Source organism: Phyllostomus discolor, chromosome 9, assembly GCF_004126475.2.
Source record: "Phyllostomus discolor isolate MPI-MPIP mPhyDis1 chromosome 9, mPhyDis1.pri.v3, whole genome shotgun sequence".
Classification (NCBI taxonomy): Eukaryota; Metazoa; Chordata; class Mammalia; order Chiroptera; family Phyllostomidae; genus Phyllostomus; species Phyllostomus discolor.
This window is the reverse complement of record NC_040911.2, coordinates 8,707,452-8,727,757: the sequence shown is the minus strand read 5'-3', so window position 1 is coordinate 8,727,757 and position 20,306 is coordinate 8,707,452. Positions and strand designations below refer to the sequence as shown.

The 20,306-nt window shown below is 54.3% G+C and overlaps 1 protein-coding gene across 2 annotated transcripts in view; it reads left to right on the top strand.

The window, feature by feature from the left end:
• Positions 1-328: 328 nt before the first annotated feature.
• TNFRSF11A (TNF receptor superfamily member 11a) overlaps positions 329-20,306 on the top strand; it is a 54,841-nt gene continuing 34,863 nt past the window's right edge. For both annotated transcript variants that reach the window (XM_036010168.1, XM_028524404.2), the window contains exon 1: positions 329-473. In XM_036010168.1, the coding sequence (XP_035866061.1) occupies positions 399-473 (75 nt within the window). In that variant the 5' untranslated portion in view covers positions 329-398. The remainder of the gene's footprint in view (positions 474-20,306) is intronic.

Genomic DNA, 20,306 nt, shown 5'->3' with positions numbered 1-20,306 from the left:
ATCTATGAACTTAAGAGACACCTCGGTCAGGTGGCAGGCAAACCGCGTGCAAAGTGAAGAGCCAAGGGGAGGGACCTGCAGGGCTAAGTCCCGCGCCCCCTGCGGCGGCGGACGTAGATCGTCCCGCTGCCCTCATCCCTGGATACCGCGGGTGCCTCCATACACCCAGGCGGCAGGCGCTGAGTGGGCCGCCCCTCCACGCCACGCGCCAGTGCACCACCTGGCGGGCGCGGCCCGGCCGGAAGGGGGCGCCGCGAGGGCGGGAGGGGACAGGTGCCCGGGCAGGGCGGGGCTCGGCGCCGGGGCGGAGCGGGCGGATCCGAGGCCCCAGGCAGCCTGTCGCGCGGTCGGGGCCGCAGAGGCCGCAGAGCGCGGCGCCCAGCCCGCTACTCCGCGCCATGGCCCCGCGCGCCCGCCGGCGCCGCACGCTGCCCTCGCTGCTCGCGCTCTGTGCGCTCCTGGGCTCGCTGCAGGTAAGGAGGACGCCCGCGCCCCGCGCCTCCTCGGGAGCTGGCGAGGCGAGGGGGCGCGGAGGCTGGGAGACCAGAGGCGAGAGCTGAGGATGTGGAGACAGGAACCGCGGAATCCTGGGGAGGAGGTTACGCGGGTCGGACGGTGGAGAGAGGGAAAAGGCGAGTGAATGGGCTATTGGGGGCCCGCGGGACCCCAGCAGGGACGCGGGCGCTTGCTTGGAAAAGCCCACTTATGTCAGGCTTTCATGCCATTCATTCCCCCGACGTTTCTGGAGCACCGAAGGTCCCACGCACAGTCGCCGTGCGTAGACACAGCCCCTTCCCGCGCGAGCAGAATACGCGAGGGAGAAGCCCGAGGCGCAGACCACACCCACGTTAGGGAAGCACTCCTAAATCGGGCTCTCGGGCCGTTCCGAGTCCCTCCGGGAGCGCTGGGTCGGTCCCTCCATCTGGGCGTCGCACCATCCTCAGTTTCCCTGCTCGTCTGAAGGCTAGAGCCGCGCTCGCCGCGCGTGCGGCCAAAGCGAACTGGGCAGTTTCTGCAGAAAAGCCGACCCTCTCCCCGCTTTTTCCTGGCTCCCTGGCCCTCTCCGACTTCCCCCACACGCAGGTGAAGGTCTACCCTTTCAGGTTCTGGCCCCGAATAACTTTAGACTCACTAGTCCTCAGCACCCCTCGGGGACGTTAGGACAAAATAGTGTTTGCGGTGGGAGAAACCAAGGTGCACGCGGGGCTTCCAGCCCGTGGGGGAGCCAGAAACGGCCCTGCGGTCCCGGAGCTCAATCGGATGGCGCTGGGACGCGCAGGCACCGCGGCGCCGTGGTTCGGGCCACTGGTGCCAGCCCCCCCCCCCCCCCCCCCCCGCCCCAGTGGCTGGTGAAGGGTTTCAGAGTGCTGGGGTGCCCCCAAATAAGCGCCTTCTCAGTTTGTCGCTGTCCTCCGGGAGGAACGTCCTCTACCGGATCGCTCAGCCCAGTGGCATGTAAATAAAGTCAGTTACTGGTTTTCTGCCTTCGCGGAGGGGCGCTCTCCGGCGCAAGCCCCGCAGCCGGAACGCTACGAAAACCTAGTCGGCTTGGGCATTCCTCGGAAGGAAGGGTGAGAGGGGACGCTTTTCTTGGTTTCGGCAGTTTCAGATTTCCCTTCTCTGGAATGGGCTGAGGCTTTGTGGCATCCCGGTGCAGAAGGGCTCAGAGCCCCGTGCGGACTCAGAGTGGCATTTGCAGAACCAGCTGGGTTTGGGTGAGGACAGGGGGAAAGCCAGCCTGGGCCTCAGGCCGAGACAAAAATAGCACGGATGTGCTAGAGCTGGAGCAGAGAATGCTCGCGGGACCCCGGCTCCGTCCTCGCTCCTGGCGTGGGTCACTCCGAACGGCTGAGGGAAGAATTTAGCAGGTCGGGCAGGGCGCTACCTTATTTGAATTTTAAAAAATCAGGGACCCCACGAACAGCTCGCCGCTGGTGGAAAACCTGCCAGCTACATGGATTTAAAAAGCATCTCACATTTTATTACAAAACTACCCACATATGCACAAAATGCAGCCGGTTGTAGTAGTAACAGCAAATGCTGTCAAAACAAGGTTGTTTTTCAGACACATCTTTCAATAAGGGCTGTTTCCCCTCCCTTTCCCTTTTGGCCACTTGAGTTACATGCATTTTTAAATCATACCTCAACGGAAAACAGGCAAATGACACGGGCTTCTAATCGAAAGATATCCTTTATGCCCAGTCTCCCCGCTGGAAATCCACTAACCGTGACAGTGGAAATGCAGCATCAACCCCCAAAGACACTGTGGTCACAAGGGCCCTGCGTGTTCAATTACTGCTTCTTTGGCCAACCTGTTAGTTAAAAAAAAGAGAGAGAGAGAAAAGGAAGTGGGTTGGCTAGCCATCGGTGGTGGTCATCAGGCACGGGCAAGGCTGGTCACAGCGCTGTGCATGGTTGGGGGCGGGGCGTGGGTTTTGTAAAATAGCTGGCAAAAACATCTTCTAGAAAGTGCTTTATCTGCAACTCCGGCACTGGGTTTCATTCACACTAATTGAATGGGTTTAAACTTACCTGGAAGGCTGGAAGCGTGGCCTTTGAAAACACCTCTGCGGTTCTCGCTCTGCCTGCCTGTCTTTGGGAGGGAATTTGTTCTCAGACATAAGAAGAGTGTTTGCGTACAGATAAAAAAAAAAAGAATAAGTTTTTATGCTGATGGTTCTGCTGTTCCTTGCAAGTAAGACCATGTAGGAGCACACGGTTTCCGGTAAGGGAACTGTTCATGCACACAGCTGTGTTTCTTCCCAGTGATCCCAGACCTCAGCGTACATTCATTCACACCCAGGCCCAACGTGTGCGGTGTAACACATTGGGCTGGTGAGAAACCAGACAGACGTGGCTGTGTCCTCGAAAGGTCACACAGCACAGGGGAGAGGACGCGACGGGGGGCTCTGTGGCAATAAGAGAGCGGCTGTGACAAGAGACCCAGCGAGGGTGGCGAGCCCGTGGGAGTGAGTGTAGCCAGAGGAATCAGGGAGGGCTTCAGGAGGGAGGTGTTTCTAAAGTGGGCTTTGGGGGATGGGTAGAAAAATCAAGAGACAGTGCGATCCCAAGAGGCAGCTGAGGAGGAAAGCTTCCTAGTCCAGAGGATGGCAGGAATGGTTTAGGCTCCAAGGCAACTTGCCAAAAAAAAAAAAAAGAAAAAACCCTCGCATTTTTATGACTTTACAGATAGCACAAAGCACTTAATTCAGGAAACCTCACCAACAGACAGGGCGTGAAACATTTATAGTTCTCGAGATAACTCTTGTATGGCCCTCATTGAAGAGGGAAGGACGCTAATCAGAAATAGATAGGCTACAAGGGCCCTGGAGAGCCTGTGGGGAGACCCTGTAGAGGAAATCCCCCAGGGTGGAGCCCTGTCTGGGCTATAGGATCAGTGGGTGCCCAGCACCCCCATGGCCTGTCTCCCTGTCTCCCTTCCCACCCTAGAGAGGAAGCTGGGTGCACGTTAACTCTCTGTTGGGAGAACCACACACACATAGATCGTGGCATTTTGTCAATAACAAACATTTCAAATGCCTCCCCCTTTATTTCCTTCCCATCAGCACCCCCTTGCCCACCCCGTAGCCCCACCCCCGCCGAAAATGGCCAGTCTGTAACATGAATGCATTCCCAGTGTTGATAAGGAAATAGGAGCCTACTTTTTTCAGTTATCTACCAGAAACTGTCACACCAGGAAAGCTGAAACAATAAAGGTGAATCTTGGAAGGTCAGTAAATCGATATTTTATGAGGCCACAGAAAGGGGAGTTCCAAGCCAGGGTCTCCTTTGCCGCGAGTGTTGTTTTAAGAAGGTGCTGCGGGAACTCTATCTGCCAGGTCAGTGTTAACACTTCCCCCGCTGTATTTTCCTATTTTTCAAGTTCACGGAAAAAAAATACCAGTGTTTTTCCCACACGGTGTGTCCAGTGCACTGGGAATGCTGGCTGAGCCGTTCTGGTGGCCGCCGTGGGTCTGCATCCGCCCCGGTGTCATCAGCTCCACAGGTGGTGATCCACTTCCTAGGGCGTCCACCCTCTGGCCCTGCAGAAAATCCCCAGGGCTGTCTCCCTGCAACATCCTGAATGCCCCCCCACCTCCCTCCCGGAGCACACAGCGCCCCCACCCACCTCCATGCGTGCAGAGCTGGCCCAGACGGGGTTCTGCCTGCGGTGACTTCCCTCCCAGCACCTCTAGGTTCTCCACCTGGAGTGCGGGAAGTCGTCCACCGTGGCTGTGTCCCCGGGGTTGCCGTGTGTGGGCCTCCCACAGGGCCCACTGCTAGGAAGACAGTTTGAGGTCAACCCATCCCTTCTGCCCCAAATCACTGAGCCTGAAGAAACCGAGCTTGAGACAGTGAAACAGAAGCCTCGGCCCGTTTGAAGCTCTGGGTGAGCTTTTGAGGTCGAGTGCGAGTGGGTGGCGAGCGAGACTACACAGCGCCCCATATCTCTGTCCCCATTCTGAGAGCGGCCGGCAGGCAGTCTGCTTCCTGCCAGCGGCGGTCCCCGCCCTGCAGGCCTCCCCCTGTCTCCGCCGGCCGGTCGTCCAGGACCTGGCAGGCGCTGCAGCTGTCACGGCAGCATCCGTCGCAGAGTGAAGCACTTTCTGTCTGAATGCGTGCTGGTAACTTCGCATCCGTGTGTGTCTTGTGGGCCACGGCTGACTTCCCGCGGGGGTTGACTTCTGCGGCCTGCCCTGTGCGGGGCAGGGCCCCCACCCGTGAGAAATAACACGGAATTTGTTTATGTCAACAAAGTGAGTGCCTACTACACGTGGGACAGTCTGCGCCAGGCTGGGGAGCGCGCAGTGTAGACACGTGCGGACAGTAGGATCGCAGGACGGGGCCTGTGTGAGCAGGGTGCGTGCCCAGGACAAGGGGGTGCTTTAACCTGCCCTGAAGTGTCCAGAAAAATACCCCATTCTTCCCGACCGTGCGGCCTCTGCGTCTGAAGCACATAACAACGTGAGAAAGCAGCGTTGGGGCCGGGAGTTCAAGGTGGCGAGTGCTATGTCGGGTGGGGACACCGGCGTGGGTGGGGGGGTGCCTGATGGTGTGTTCAGGGATCTCCGACAAGGACGGCATCCTGGACTCCAGGGGCCTGTGTGCAAGCAGAACAGTGGGGGTTTTATCTGGGTGTGTTGTGGGCTAAGGGGTTGGGGGGGCGTGATTAGATTGTGCGTCATGGGGAAGTGTTGGGGTGGGGGGGTCCTCGGTGGGGGGGCGGTAAGGAGACCACTGCCCTGGTTGTGGAAGAGCTTAGTGAAGGCTCGAATCAGGTCAGCGCGGTGGCGAAAGGCCGGGCGGAGTGCAGGAGCCCTTCAGAGCCGCCGGCAGGGCTGTGCTGGGGCCGACAGTGCAGGGGCCAGAGGATGTGGGCTGGTGGGACCTACTGTTAAAACAAAACAAAACAAAAAAAAGATGTGGTTGATGTCAGACCAAACAGCCGACGATTTGGATTGCTTCTTTTCACAGTGTGTGGAGGAAATTTCTGTCTCAGCCCCAATCAAAGTGTTGTTCAGGTTCAAGTAAAGAGGGATTTTTTCCCCCTAAACAAGTATTATAATCATGAAGGATGAAGTTTAGGCTGTTGAACCCCAGATGCTTTGGATTATTTTACTGGGGGCGGGGGCAGGGAGAGGCAGACAAAGTTTCTTAAATTCTGCAGAGGTAAACAAGCTAAAAGCTTGGGATCTGCAGGAAATCGGTGCACACTGGAATGCAGAGCCATTTCCTGACCCAAGCGTGTCTTGACTCAAAAGCTCAGGATGTGGGCACAGCCCTACAGCGCAGGACCCACGAGAGATAAGCAGCCAGGGATCCCCCGAGGGTCCAGCAGCGGGCAGGTGTGACCTGACCCTCGGTCCTCCCACACTGGCCCCCGATAGGTCCCCTGCCCCCAGCAGGAGCGGTGTTTACCTTGGACCCATAACTTGGCAGAAAGCTGCGCTTGCGTAAAGCACGGTTTTCCTGGTAGAGTGCGTTTCCCCTCCTCGGGGCCCAGCCCCCTCACGCCTCCCCCACCCAGAGGAGCCCGAGCCTAGCAGGGGACGCAGTGGCCCGTCGGGCGGCACCTCCACTCAGCAGCCAGGCTCCCAGCGGCAGGAAGAGCTGACGGCAAAAGGCACCCTTTTGGTGCATCGGAATAATAATAATAACTTATTACATTTCCTGTTCAGTGTCGGCAGGACAAGGGCCACTTCCCCCGGCGACCAGAAATCTGAAGACTTTCCATTAAAAATGAGGAAGAAAAACTTTTCGCAAGGGCGATAGTTAAACCTGGCAAATGGGAAGAGGGGATGTGTGGTGGTGCACAGATCCTACTCGCGGCCGCAGCGCTGGCTGCCTCGGGTTCTCATGGCAGCCGCCAAATCGGAAAGGAGCCACTTCCCCAAGGTATCGGTTTTTAAAAAAACCTTCAGCCGAGGATACATTTGCTGATTCTAGAGAGAGAGGAGGGGAGGGGGCAGGGAGGGAGAGAGACAGAGAGACAGACAGAGGTCAGTGTGAGAGAGAAACACTGACCAGTTGCCTCCCATAGGAGAACCTGCAACCTTTTGGTGTGTAGGCCGACGCTCCCACCAGCTGGCCAGGGCAGGTACCGATTAAAAAACAAAACACTTGTTATTCTTTGTAACATTGTTCGCAACTAACTTAAAACTATATCCTTAAGTAGCACAAACTGCCAAACTCATACCCAGTTAAGAGAAACCTGCAAAAGGGCCCTTCCCTCCTCTCGACTTTGTACGCGGGGCATGAAAGCAGGGTATAAAAAAGGCTGAGGTGCAAGGCCTCTGGAACGTTCACGCCGGCTGAGGTTATCAGTTTCAGTAGTCAAGTGCAGCCGAGGGTTTTCTCACGTGCCCTCGCTAACCCTGGTCGATCTTAATGATTCTCAATATTAGGAACTTGCCCAGAGCAGGCCTTAACCTAACATGTCGCAACTTGACCCCATTTCCTCAAATTTGTTCTCTCGTAGGGGTAAAGATCCGTTTGTCAGTGTCATCTTTATTTTAATGGTTCTATTGTTGAAGATTGCTTGCCCACAACTTCCCTTTGCCCGGGCTTATTCATTCTAGTTCCTTAAGCTCTCTGTTAGCAGCTTTTGTTTCCCTCCGTTCACTGGATACTCGCGGCGTGGACTAGGAAAAGCCCGTAAGGCACGGCAGAAAGCCTGGACCCTTGCCCCGACCCAGAAAGCTCCCCGTCCGGCAGGGAAGAGCAGACCCCACTACGGTCTTCCCTGCCTGCAGCTCGGTGGGCCTAGGCCGCTGCAAAACAGGAGCAGGCAAGATGCCCGGGAGCCAACACAGGGCAGGGCCAGGTGCCCAGGAGCCAACACAGGGCAGGGCCGGACCGGTGTGGAGGGCTGGGCAGGCAGTGCATGCTCTGGCACTGCACGGACGGGGGAGGGGCCCAGGTGGGGGACCCGCAGAGCATGCAGGACGAGACTGTGTCCCGTCCGGGTGGCTGGAGTCCAGGGCCTGCCTGAGGGACCCGGGGAGGACTCGGCCAGCTGGGGCGGTGCTGGGTCTGAGTCACGAGGGGCTGGGTGAATGAGCCACAGGAGCCAGGGGACCCTGCCCTGGGCAGAGCAGGGTCCCTGGACCCTGCATCTGAAGCACCGGGGGACTTGTTACAGATGCACATTCTCGGGTCCCACCCCGCACCCACTGAATGGGAAACTCTAGGGAGGGTCCCAGCAGTCAGGTTCAATGGCAGGGTAATTCAGACACACACTCGAGTTTGAGAGCCGCTGCTGGCAACCACGGGATTCCATCGCAAGGGTCTGAGCTCTGCTCTAAGTTCCTAACAGGTGAGGAATGTGTATTAAAAGTGCCTGCCATTTGTTAAATCCCTCCTGTAGGCCAGTCCTGTGCTCGTGCTTTGCAGGGATGATCTCTAATCCTCACCCCTCCTGGTCAGGAAGACACAAAAACTGAGGCCCAGAGAGGCTAAGCAACTTGCCCATGTTTGCACAGCTCCTAAGTAGCAGAGCCGGCCCTTCTCCATGGTGCCCGCTCCAGAGGCATGGTCTCAACCCCTCATGGAATCTTCTCCGATGGTGAACCGTATGGTAGTGTGGGAAGCAGAAAGAGGGGCCTCCAGGAATAGTGGCACAGATGTGAGCTGCTGCACCGCTGGGGAAATTACGTGACCGGTGTGCCCTGGGGGAGGTCTGCGTGAGGGTGCCGGCTCACTGAGGGCTTTCCGTTCCTCCCTCGAGTTACGAGTTACGCAGAAAGAAAAAGGCTGTGGGTTTAAGGCTAGTCGCCTTTGAAGTGGCCCCCTGGGGGCTCTCAGCACAAGGTCCTTGTGCCGGTTAGTTGATCCCTGAGTCAGGGGGAAGAGGAATGTGACGGGCTGAATCATCTCTGCCACTTCCTGAAGCGAAGGCCTCTCTGAGCCCGCTCTGCACCCCCCACTCACCGGTCTGCGCCGCAGACGGGCCTGTGTCTGTCCCCGGCCTGTCCCTGCCAGGCCCTGTGCTGCATGGTGGGGGGGGGGGGGCAGTGACAGGCCCATGAACCCCGGGGCCGTGTCCAGTGGGCGGGTGACTGTGGTTCTGTTACATGTGTAAAGGTTCCTTCTGTCTTAGTATCACCGTAATTACAGGGAATCTGGGGACTCCTCCCTTGGCCCAGGGACTTGGGATTCTATTCTGATGCATCACAAATCTAAACAATTTCTAGTACCAATGTTTGCTCCCCCCTCCCAATCCTTGCAAAGGTACTCCCCTAAGTAGTGGGAGAAAAGCTGGGATAAGACAGAGGGGCCATGGCCAGGGTAGCTCCTTTTGTTGGAGCGTCTTCCGTAGACCAAAAAGTCACAGGTTCAAGTTCCGGTCAGGGCACCTACCCAGGCTGCAAGTTCAAAGCCGGTCAGGGAAGCCCACGAGAAGGCAGCCGACTGATATCTCTCTCTCTCTCTCTCTCCCCCCTCCCTCCCTCTCCCCCTCTCTCCCTCCCTCCCTCTCCTTCTCTCCTTCTCTCCTTCCTGTCTCTCTAAAAGCAATACAAAAAAAAAAAAAATGCCCCAGGTGAGGATTAAAAAAAGAAGACAGAGGGTCAGAACATAGAGAGCCTGTGGCTCACTGCCAGGCCTCGAGCTGTTCCCCGGGGTGAGACAGGCAGGTGCCAGGGCGTTTGGGTGGAGGGCAGTGACCACGTTACCAGTGCGTGGTGGCCTGAGGTCTAGAAGCAGACGCCCACCCCCACGGCAGTGGGGGTGACACAGCCAGGGTCTTGGTCCTGCACTTTAACCCATTAATATCCAATGGTCTCAAGGTTTCACAATTTAACAACGCAGCCATTAGAAAGTCCCTTTCTGATGGGCTTGGGTTTTCCTTGGCCCAGCTGGGGTCCCTGTGGCCCGGCCATGGGGGTCCTATTTATGTATAAAAGGACAAGCGATCAGAGCCCCTCATGCATACCCAGCTGGTTGTCGCCGACTGTGAGGGGCGAAGACGTGGGGGGCGCCAGTCCAGAGTGGCCTCACTCGTACCGGATGAAGTGGCCCTCGTCCAGTACGACAGGCGCCCACCCTGTTCCCGGGTGTGAGTGACAGGCCCCAGAGGCCGGCGCAATGGTGTTGTGTATTACTGAGGCAGGCCCGTACTCTGTCCCGATTAGAAACAGGATTCGAGCCTGGGAAGGGGTTTCTCACCCTCCCCCTTCCCCCCCCCCCCCGGGGATCTCTAATTTTGCACACAGTTGGGTAGAGTCTCTCCAAGTCCAAGTCCGTGCTTCAGAACTAGTAGGAAACTATTATCCTCTTGTGTGAAGGGAAGTCATGAGGTCAAAGGCGTCCTTCGGGAAGAATTATTTGTTGACTGAACAAGAGTTGGAGCATCTGCTACGTGCCTAGCCCCGTCCAGTCTACCCGTCACTGACCATTTGGGCATGTGTGAGGACGCGGGGAGGTAGGGAAAGTCGAGCCTCAGCCCAGTGACTGGCAGGGGTGCAGCAGGTGTTCCCTGAGGGCCAGTCCTTTCTCCACGCCCGCTCAGGACAGACGGCGTCCGGACCCAGCGACGGGAGAGGCGATTCCCTCTGTGCGGAGTTTGCGAGTGGGAGGGAGTTCCGGCTCGTGGTCCTTCATGTCACCTCACAGACCATCAGCGTCACCCGGCAGCTTGTTAAAGATGCAGCATCCCAGACCTCACCCCAGACTTACCAAACCAGGTCTGCATTTTAGCAAGATTTCCAGGCGGTGCTTGTGCGTGGTATGGACCGAGTAGCACTGGTCTGTGAGCCTGGGAGAGGAGGAGAAGCCTCAGACTCCCAGACCTGGCTCAGTGCTTTGCTCACAGGTACTGACTAAACTTGGGTGGATTGAGTTTACTTTTAATGGGTGTTTAGGTCCGTTGTGGCTAAGACAAGAGGAGGTAAAGATCAACTGTGTTAAAGAAAAAAAGGCAAGATGAGAGACAAGTTCAAAAGCACCCAAGGGGGGCACTGGATGTGGTGTGTTACAGTCTTGAAAATCAAGGTAGATGGAGCATGCCTACCATGGTCACGGTCATGGTCACGGTCACAGTGGAGGCGGGACCCAGGGTGTATCGTCTCCCCACCCCAGCCACCATCGGTGGGGGGTGCTCCCAGCCCTCTGCCCAGGTTCTGTGTCCATGTGCACTGACTTGGTCCTTCAGGGAACCTGGACACAGACATCATTCCCTCCCAGGAGCTCCTAGTCTGGTTGGAGTCCCTGGGTGGGGCCACGTGAGGACACTGGAAGATATAAAGATATGGAATAGTGACGTGCAAAATAGGAAGTCAGGGAGGGTAGAGTCCTTTGTGGGCCAGAGTCCCTAGCAAAGCTGCTTGGGAAGGGCTGGACCTGGGCCCCGCAGGGAGGGAAGGCTGGCCTTTGGACTGGCGATGCAGACGGGGCAAGGGAGCCCGAACAGAGCCCAGGGTCAGTAGACTGGAGAGTGGGTGCATACTGGGCGATCAGCAGGCATGGGTCAGGCAAAACAGGGCTCTGGGGTGCCAGTGAGCAGAGCTAACTGAGGATAAAAGCAGGGCACGATCCAGAGAACAGCATAGGGACAGCTAACGACAAGTGTGGGGGACAGGTTACAGGTGAGTTCAGGAAGACAGGCAGTGTGCTGAAGTCCTCGTTGCAAGCTCACAGTCTAGCAGAAAGAGCAAATAAAACATAACCAGAGAGCATCAGAGGGACAAGGCAGGAGGGAGTCCAGGTGACAGGAGACAGCAGGGTCTCTCCAGTCTGCACATGAGGGAGAGGGGAGGTGAACCCACATGGCCAACGTCACTGGTTTTACATGCAGCCTATGACTTACACAGCCTCAGGGCTCAGCAGGACCACAAGAGGCGGCTGGAGGAAGTAGGGGGCAGGGGCTGCTCAGGGGAGGGTGGGAGACGTGGATGGAGGTGAGACTGGGCAAGCAGGCGGCCTGGGGGCCTCACTGAGGGGCGGGACATCATCTGTGTCCTTGCGGCTCCAAGACCAGCAGTGTGACATCACCGGGGAGCTTGTTAGAAATGCAGAACCTCAGGCCCCAGACCTGAATCAGAATATGCATTTGAATAAGATTTCCAGGTGATTCCATGCACGTTGAGGAGCACTAGGCATTACTCTGAGGGCCAGGGGCGGTCTAGCCCCCTTCCCTGGCCACTCTGGGGGCTCATGGCCTCATTGGCTTGGTGCACCCCCAGAATGGAGGCAAAGCGTAGTGGAGTGCTGGGTCTCCAGCAGACCAGGGTGCTCTTGTGAGCCCAGGGTTCACTGACATCTTGCTACAGGAAAGAAGAGAAAGTAACTCTTGTTTCGAGTGAATGCAAGTTAAAAAAAAAAAAAAATCTCAGAGTGGCGGGGAGAAAAGCCTTAGACCCTGGGAGAAGAAAGGGACACTCACTGGCGCTTTGGGAAACCCAGCTGAGTCACAGAGCGGGGTCAAGTCCCAGCCGCCCTCCCTGCTGTTCGTAGGAAACGAGGCGGCCTTGCACTTTCACTTCAGGGGGCCCCCCACAGCTGCCAGCCTTTTAAACTCCTCATCTCTGCGGAAAGACAAAGAAACTTGCAGAGTTTGGACATGCAAGGTTGTTTCGTCACCTTCCCTTGGGCCACACGTTTTCTCCCTGGGGAGCAGAGAGAGAAAACGCACTGTGAGGAGGGTGAGGAAGGGCTGGGCGGAGAGCTCAGTGGGAGCGGGGGTGGGGTGGGGGCTGGGGGCGCTTCTTCCCTCTGAGGACAGACACCTCGGGGGTCCAGGCAGACGGGAAACCAGGCTTCACGTTCACTGAACCAACGCAGTGGCTACGTCTGGATGGCTAACAGGCCACCCGTTACTCCACGTTTTTAAGGTGTTTTTTTTTTTTTAATCACTCCTGGCCTAAGTCAGAATTTTTTTCTCTGTGCGTAATATCTACTCCAAAAATATCTGTGCAAAATGGCTAAGACAATTGTATAGGATGTGCATTTTATCACAATGAAAAATAAAATTAAAAACTAGTCTATGGCACATGTAATTCCTGCCTGGTAGTGAAAATGGCGTGGGGAGAGCTTATTATGTAAACCTTTAGGGCAGGAGTGTCAGACTCATGTTCACCGGGGGCCACATCAGCCTCTGGGTTGCCTTCAATGGGCCGAATGTAATTTCAGCTCCTTAACTGTTCAGGAATAGTTACAGGTTTACACTTCTAAAATTTTTTCTGCCCTTTGAGGGCAACCGCGAGGCTGATGTGGTCCCCGGGAAAATGAGTTTGATGCCCCTGCTTTATGGAGTAACCCCAATGTCCGATGTGAACCTGAAGTGGATGTCACACAGTCCTCGTGCGGGGGGGGGGGGGCTATGACGTCATGGCGCGGCTCAATCACGTGGCCAGTAGTGTGACCTATGGCGCCCCCCTTCGCTGCCCGAGGCACACGGGCCTTCCTGCGGTCCCGGACCACGCCGCACAGGCGCCCTGCAGGCCTTTCACCGGCGCCTTTTGTACACTCACCTGGAGTCTCCCCGCACCTGGCTCTCCCTTTGACCTCTGCCCTCCCGCGCGCAGGTCCCCGCTGCACGTCATCTTTCCAGGGAGGCCCCCTCCACAGTCCCAGCACACTGTCCCGTCGTCTTATGATTCAGAGTTTTGTGATTTTCACAATTATTACCCCCGGATCTCACGGTGTGTTTGTTTACTGTCACTCTCCTCCCGGGGCCCTGCGCAAGGAGGACGCTCTGCGTCCGGCGTCCGCCTCCTGCGCCCACAGCCCCGAGCTCGTCGCTGGCACGTGGTACTCGTGCGGTTCGTACTTGAGACGCGAATGACTCGGTGTAACCGGCCCCGCTGTTCGGCGGAACCTGTGTTACCTAAATGTTAAAGCTCCGCGGTTGCTTTCTAGAGGACCGTGCGGTGCCGCTGTGTGGAGGGAGAGCGTTTTTCTCTAACAGGAAACTCAAGGATGTCTCTCCCAATGATGCAAATGAACCTGGGAGTCCTCCAGCCCCTCTCTGACAGCATTCCCGTCCCCTGCAATCCGCGCTGTTAGGAGCTAAACCCAGTCGTGGGGACAGATCCAGGCAACATGAAATCACCCCACAAAAAAACTGCAAAGGGCTTGAGGGGACATTTCGCCAGTGAAGGTATATACAAGTGTCCAGGAGGCGTGGGAAAAGATGTTTAAGATCATCCTTAGTGATTAGGGAAATGCAATCAAACCCACAATGAGAGGTCACTTCACACCCATGAGGATGGCTATTACTAAAAACCCAGGAAATCCCAAGTGTTGGCAAGATGTGGAGAAACCGAAACTCTTGCATTGCGGGGGGGGGGGGGGGGGGGGGTGTTGTGTTGCACAGGTGTGGCTACTACAGAAAACAGTTTGGTGGCTCCTAAAAGAGCCAAGCGTAGAATTACCACACGACTCAGCTATAGACTCTGAAGAATTAAAAACAGGGATGTAAACAGATACTTGTGTGTCGGTGTTTATTGCAGCACTATTCACAATATCCAAATGGTAGAAACAACCCAGGTGCCCAGGAACGGATGAGTGGGTAAACGGAATGTGGTGAATTCACGTGCTGGAATATTACTCTGCCAGAAACAAGGAACGGAGTTCTGACACAGGCTACAACAGGGGCAAACCTTGGAGACATCGTGCCAAGGGAAATAAGCCCAACACGAAAGGACAAATACTGCGTGATTCCACTTATAAGGGTTACCTAGAGTAGTCAAATTCATAGACACAAAGTAGAATAGGGTTACCAGGGGCCAGACAGAGGGGGAAATGGGGGGTTATTGTTTATTGGGAAGAAGTTTCTGTTCAGGGTGATGAAAATGTTCTGGGAAAAGAGTCTGGTGATGGTTACACAGCATGGTGAGTGTAAGTAATGCCACTGAATTGTGCACTAAAATGTGGTTAAAAGGGTAAATTTTGATATGCGCATTGTGTCACAATAAAAAAGTGTTCAAAGTACCCCCCAATTTTTTTAAGTGGCATTCAAAGGACAGACCTGGAAAGAACCAAATCTGATTTTTCATGCAAAGAGATACCAGGTTCTCACGTCCTTGATATGCACTTTCTTTCCCTCCGACAACAATCCAGAATCACTACTTCGTTGTAATAATGTATTACTATCTACCTTTCCTCTCTCTCAGTGCAAAGATCCGGAGTCGCTACTTTGTTATAATAGTCTACTACTATCTGAGCCTTTCCTCTCTGGCTCTGTGGCTGCCCTCCAATGCTCAGTGTGTTGAGAGGGCCGGGCCAGGCTCGTGTCTTTAGTCCTGGGCTGAGGCAGTCCCTTGCGCAACCACAGATGAGATGTAGCCAAAGGTGTGGAGATAGCAGAGCTTTGAAGAGACTGATGCTTTCTATTGTTAATCCCTAGACTAGACAAATGCCTATCTCCTGTTCATCATTATGTGAGAAATCATTTTACAAGGTAAAGGCGAATGACTCAGACAAAGGAATGACTGGCCGTCCTGCGTCGTCTTAGCAACGCACAACCCCCTTAATGGGGGCGGGAGCTGGTTCATACTTGTGAGTTTCAGCAAGACCAGGAACACCCCACCAGCTGTGATGAGTACCTTTGAGCTGGAGTTTCGAATACTCTTTTTCAGTGGAAACATTCATGAAATGCACTGCACAGTGCCCCAAATCCTTTACTAGCAGGCCGATGATAATGCTGTTTGCCAGAGTCATCATTTTCTTCACCATCTTCTCACACTAGCCACATGGCTTCATATTCTGCCAATCAGAGAGTGCTTGAACCTCACTTTGGGCAGTAGAACTCTTTTTTTCAAGAGCTGTGTGTGGAATGTATTTCTGTGAAATGAATTCTATTTTAAACACTCCGAGTTTTCTCTTTAAACCCCACCCCGATTCTCTGTATCCATTTCCATTATGACTTAAGCCAAGGTCCCGGCTGGTATCACTCAGGCTCTTCGGGTTTTTAATGTGTTTCATTGTTCAGTGCATTCCCAGGTGGGGTGAACACACCCTAGGAGCGTACCAGGTGGTCCACTGGGGTGCCTGGGAGATCCCCAAAGTTACCCCTGAGTCTCTCTGTGTCTTCCATCTATAAGATACTATCTTTATTATTACCCCTGTAATATTCGGAAGCATGAAATGTGAAGCTTCTTTGGTTTGTATAAAAGAAAACTGAGTCTGATATGTTCTCTGGAAACCTGTAAGCTCAAAATTCTATCTATCAAGTTGATTTAAAATGAAAATGTCTGGAAGGGAATTCAGTCATAGCTTGATCATGTCCTGGTTAACAGAATCCCCGGCAGATAGGATCTAGCAGCGCTTTATCTGCAGACACCCTGAGTAAGCTGTCTCTGCCCCAACCCCAGGCTGGCTTACGTCACGGACGGGAGCCCCAGACACAAGGCCACCAAAATGACTCGGGCCCCTTGGCATGGCTGCAGTCCTATCAGAAAGCATTTCTCATTTTTTAAAGATTTTATTTATTTTATTTTTAGAGAGGAAAGGGAGGGAGAAAGAGAGAGAGAGAAACATCAATGTGTGGTTGCTGGGGGCCGTGGTCTGCAACCCAGGCATGTGCCCTGACTGGGAATCGAACCTGCGATGCTTAGGTTTGCAGCCTGAGCTCAATCCACTGAGCTACGCCAGCCAGGGCCAGAAAGCACATCTTTAGGTGAAGACAAGTGTGCCTTTCCCAAAGTAAGTCTCTCTGATTCAAAACCGATTCTCCCAGTCACCCAGTTGACAGCGCTCGGTGGTCCTGGCCACTCGGCCAGGGGACGACTCAGCAAGGTGAGGTGTCAGGAACCTTGTCTGCCTTCAGAATTTTCCTGCAGGGGCCCCCTTTCTTTTCCACCCTCTTTCTCTTTTCGAGTGTCACTCTTTCTCCTTTACCCCCTCGGGAAATTGTCTAAGTAACCGATGCTTCCCACCTCTGCTCAGGTGTGCACCTGCGCAGCCCCCTCCGCCGACTGCAGGCCAGGTGTGCACCTCTGTGCTGAGTGATTCACGCGATCGCTTCCTTCCCCCAGCAGCCTCCCAGAAGGGTCTTGAGCTTCGAAGGGAGGAAGCAATCCCAGTTTTTATCGAGCACTGCTGCTTGCCAACACTACATCATCCATATGAATCACCGTATCTGATCCTCAATAGGGTAAGGTGAGCACAAGTATTAGGCCCGTTTTACAGGTGAGCAGACTAAGGTAGCTTAGCATTGCCTCCCCCCCCCCCCGCCCTCCAATTGTAAAAGTGTGGACAGTTTTATTAAGAAATGTCGGGCACTCTTCTGTCCAGGCCAAACTAGAAGCTGGGTGCTGAGAGTTGCCATGGGTAGAAAAATCTGGAGCCCACCTGCCAGAACTGGGGGTGCCCCTGGCCAGGCTCCTCCCTCCCACTTCACCCACACTCGGGGTACCGCACTCCCCTCCTCGACCCCTAGAGTCCCAGCCCCTACCTCTGCTCCATGAAATTCCCACAGCTCCGGCACGTCAGACTCTGTTTGCGTTGGCCTTTCATTTTTCCTTTCTCTAGAAACCTGCCTTCTCTGATTTCCTAGCAACCACCAACTCCGAGCTGGTTTCCAGGTCCCGTTACGAATGTAGAACCGAGCGGCGTGACGGTGGGGTGCTCGTGCCCACTAACAGACTTGTGACTGGGCCGTGATGGAAGATAGAAAGCTAGATAAAACAGAGAAGCCCATCTGGAAGTGCCTGGAGAACAGGCACCAGGAAAGGGACGGAACCAAAAAGGGTCCCCGGAACAGGTCCATGGGAAGGGTCGGCGCTTTGGCTCGGAACCGAAACGCATGAGGGGGGAGACCCTCAGAGTCTCTCTGGCCCATTTGCTCAGGCTGAGAATAAAGGCATTCAGTGCCATGGACAAGAAGCGACAGCATTTCTTGGTAGGTTACCCTATTTATTCCCATTTTCTTGGTGTGCTTCTAAAAACAAAAGCCTTCAGAGAGAAACGATTTTCTGGCATGAGACCATCCATAGTAACGTGGCCGTCTCGGTGTTCCGGGGACCCAGGCACTAGAAACTTATTTGTGTTCTCTTCTGGGTGGGAGCAGTTTCAATCATGACATTCATTAAGCTTTTTTTTTTTTTTCAAGAGCAGCAGGACTATTAAGCAAGGTGTTATGTTCACGTGTAATAGTTTCTGTCTTAACAAAAACCACATCTTTCAGTTCTGTAATATTCAGAAATTTGATAGCATCTTTACTTAAATTAGAGCCAAATTCTCAAATAGAGTCATGGACGATGCTTTACAAAATGAAATCTATGGAAAATCCCTCACGAGTTCTCCTGGGTTGGGTTTTTTTTCTCCCTGCTTTGGCAGAAGGGGCCATGCTTCCCTGCTTTGTTACATTCAGCATGGATTTTCAGTAGAGCACGAAAGTAATTTTGGTATCTGTAATAACTTCCACTGCACTTGGGTTGATAAATAGCATGAGAACGAGACATTTCAGCCCTAGCTGGTGTGGCTTAGTGGATTAAGAGCTGGCCTATGAGGCGAAAACTCACTGGTTCGATTCCCAGTCAGGGCACATGCCTGGGTCTTGGGCCAGGTCCCCAGCAGGGGACGTGTGAGAAGCAACCAATCGATGTATCTCTTGCACATCTATGTTTCTCTCCCTCCCTTTCTCTATCCCTTCTCCTCTCCCCGAAAATAAATAAATAAAATTTTAAAAAAAGAAATATTTCTCCCTGGCTGGCATAGCTCAGTGGATTGAGCGCGGGCTGCAAACCAAAGCATCGCAGGTTTAATTCCCAGTCAGGGTACATGCCTGGGTTGCAGGCCACGGCCCCCAGCAACTGCACATTGATGTTTCTCTCTCTCTCTCTCTCTCTCTCTCTCCCTCCCTCCCCTCTCTAAAAATAAATAAATTAAATCTTTAAAAAAAAAAGAAATATTTCTGTTCACCTTTCCTACAGGATCCTAAATACAGACCCACGGGTCTCCTAGCCCCACCAGCAGAAATGCTGGGTTTCTTCAGCTCAGGGCTTTTCAGAATTAGGCCCATCTTGGCCATGCACCAGGAAATAAATCCACGGAGCTTTATAAAGACAATTTTGATTTGCAATATATTATCTCCCTCCTGCTTCTCAAAGCTTTGCACATACTGCTGGCATACTTACCCCTGAGGAGTTTGTTAGCGGTTAAAATAAACTCCAGGCTGTGGGCCCCAAGATAAACACACGCACAAAACAAAACCCACCAGGAAGTGGGGCAACAGGAGACCAACACATGAGAGGCATCCCCGTGCCACTTTCACTCCTGCAAAAGAACAAGGACGTTACGAGGAATTCAGATGGAAAGGGGTGTGTGAAGAGTATTGGTTATAAACAGATTCTGCAAGCATTACTTGATGGAAACTCTGTGGCCAAATGTTGCTATAGACTAGGGGTTGAGAGTTGTAGCAGGGCCCTGGCGGTCACGCTGTGACTGACAAGACTGCTAAGTGCCATACACCAACCTGCACTCCCCAGCACACAGGCTTGGCAAACAGACTCCATCCCCACTGGCCACCAGGGCTGCTGTGTGATACTCAGTAGAGCCCCAAATGGGTGGCAGATCAGTCCTTCTTTCTACCTGCAGAAAGATGCCCCAGAGATGGTGGCACTGGTTACCCATGGCGCAGGCTGCCCAGGAGGGAGACTTTCCAATAGCCTGTGGGACCTGTTACGTTTTGTTTCATGTGACTATATTCTTTCTTCAACAAATAAAGATTTTGAGCCCTGGCCAGTGTGGCTCAGTTGGTCGGCGCGTGATCCTGAGCACCGGAAGGTTTGGGGTTTGTTTCCCAGTCAGGGCACCTGCCTAGGTTGCCGGTTTGGTCCCTCATTGGGGTGCATAGGAGAGGCAACTCTTTGATGTTTCTGTTTCTCTTCAGGTGAGGATTAAAAGCAATTTCTTAAAGTGATGCTGCTTTATTTGCTTAATGAAAGCAACTACGGTTCAAAAGCTCTATTGTTTCAGAAGGAACAATGAAGGCAAGCTAGGAAAAGAATCCAGATAACTAAAACTCGGACACCTCGACTCAGTCACAAAGGCCTCCCGTTGCGGCACACCGGGCGAGGAGAAGGGAGTGGAGGCAGCTGACAAAATCACCCCATTTAACAGAAAACCCACAGACTTGGGCTGGGTCGCCCGTTCCCCAGAGGACCCTTCCATACCGCTTACACAGGAGCACACTTTCTATCAGATCACGGCCTTACCAGGATTGCCATCAGTAGCAAGAACCACCACCTTGCAACTACTGGGAGCTTGATCTTGGAGGCTGGAGCCAGGGAAGGCCCAGAGGACCAGGAGGGGTTGGGGCAGCCTTGGTCTCTCCCCAGCTGCCGGTGACATTGTAGACATTGAACTAGAACTCCTTAGGGGAAACAAGAGGCCAGACTGGGAGAGGCTGAAGGCCATTCGTCATTCGCCCAAGAAAATGCCGTGCAGAGGATACACGCAGCACGCCAGCCGGGGAGACTGGCACAGACAAGATCTGACACAAGCTGCCTCGAAACCGAGCCCGAGCAGGTGTGTCTCTGGGACTCGGAATCTGAGAGTCAGGCAACAGGGCCGGTCCAGGCCGTGGCATCGAGGGACAAGTCCCCGGGGGGGGGGGTCAGCAAAAGCCAGACAGGCCAGGAAGTCCGATCTGGATTTCCAAACACAAGGACCGGCATGTAGGTGGCAGAGCGGGAGGGCTGTTTCTTTCTGGGGGTGGGTGTGGGATCAGGGTGGGAGCAGGGGCCTGGGGAGCTCGAGGTCCTCTAACAGCTGCTTCCTCCTCCAGCCGGGCTCTGCACTCACAGGGAGAGAGAGCGGGGAGCAGGCAGCCAGGACCGGGGACGGGAGAGGACAGCAAAGGC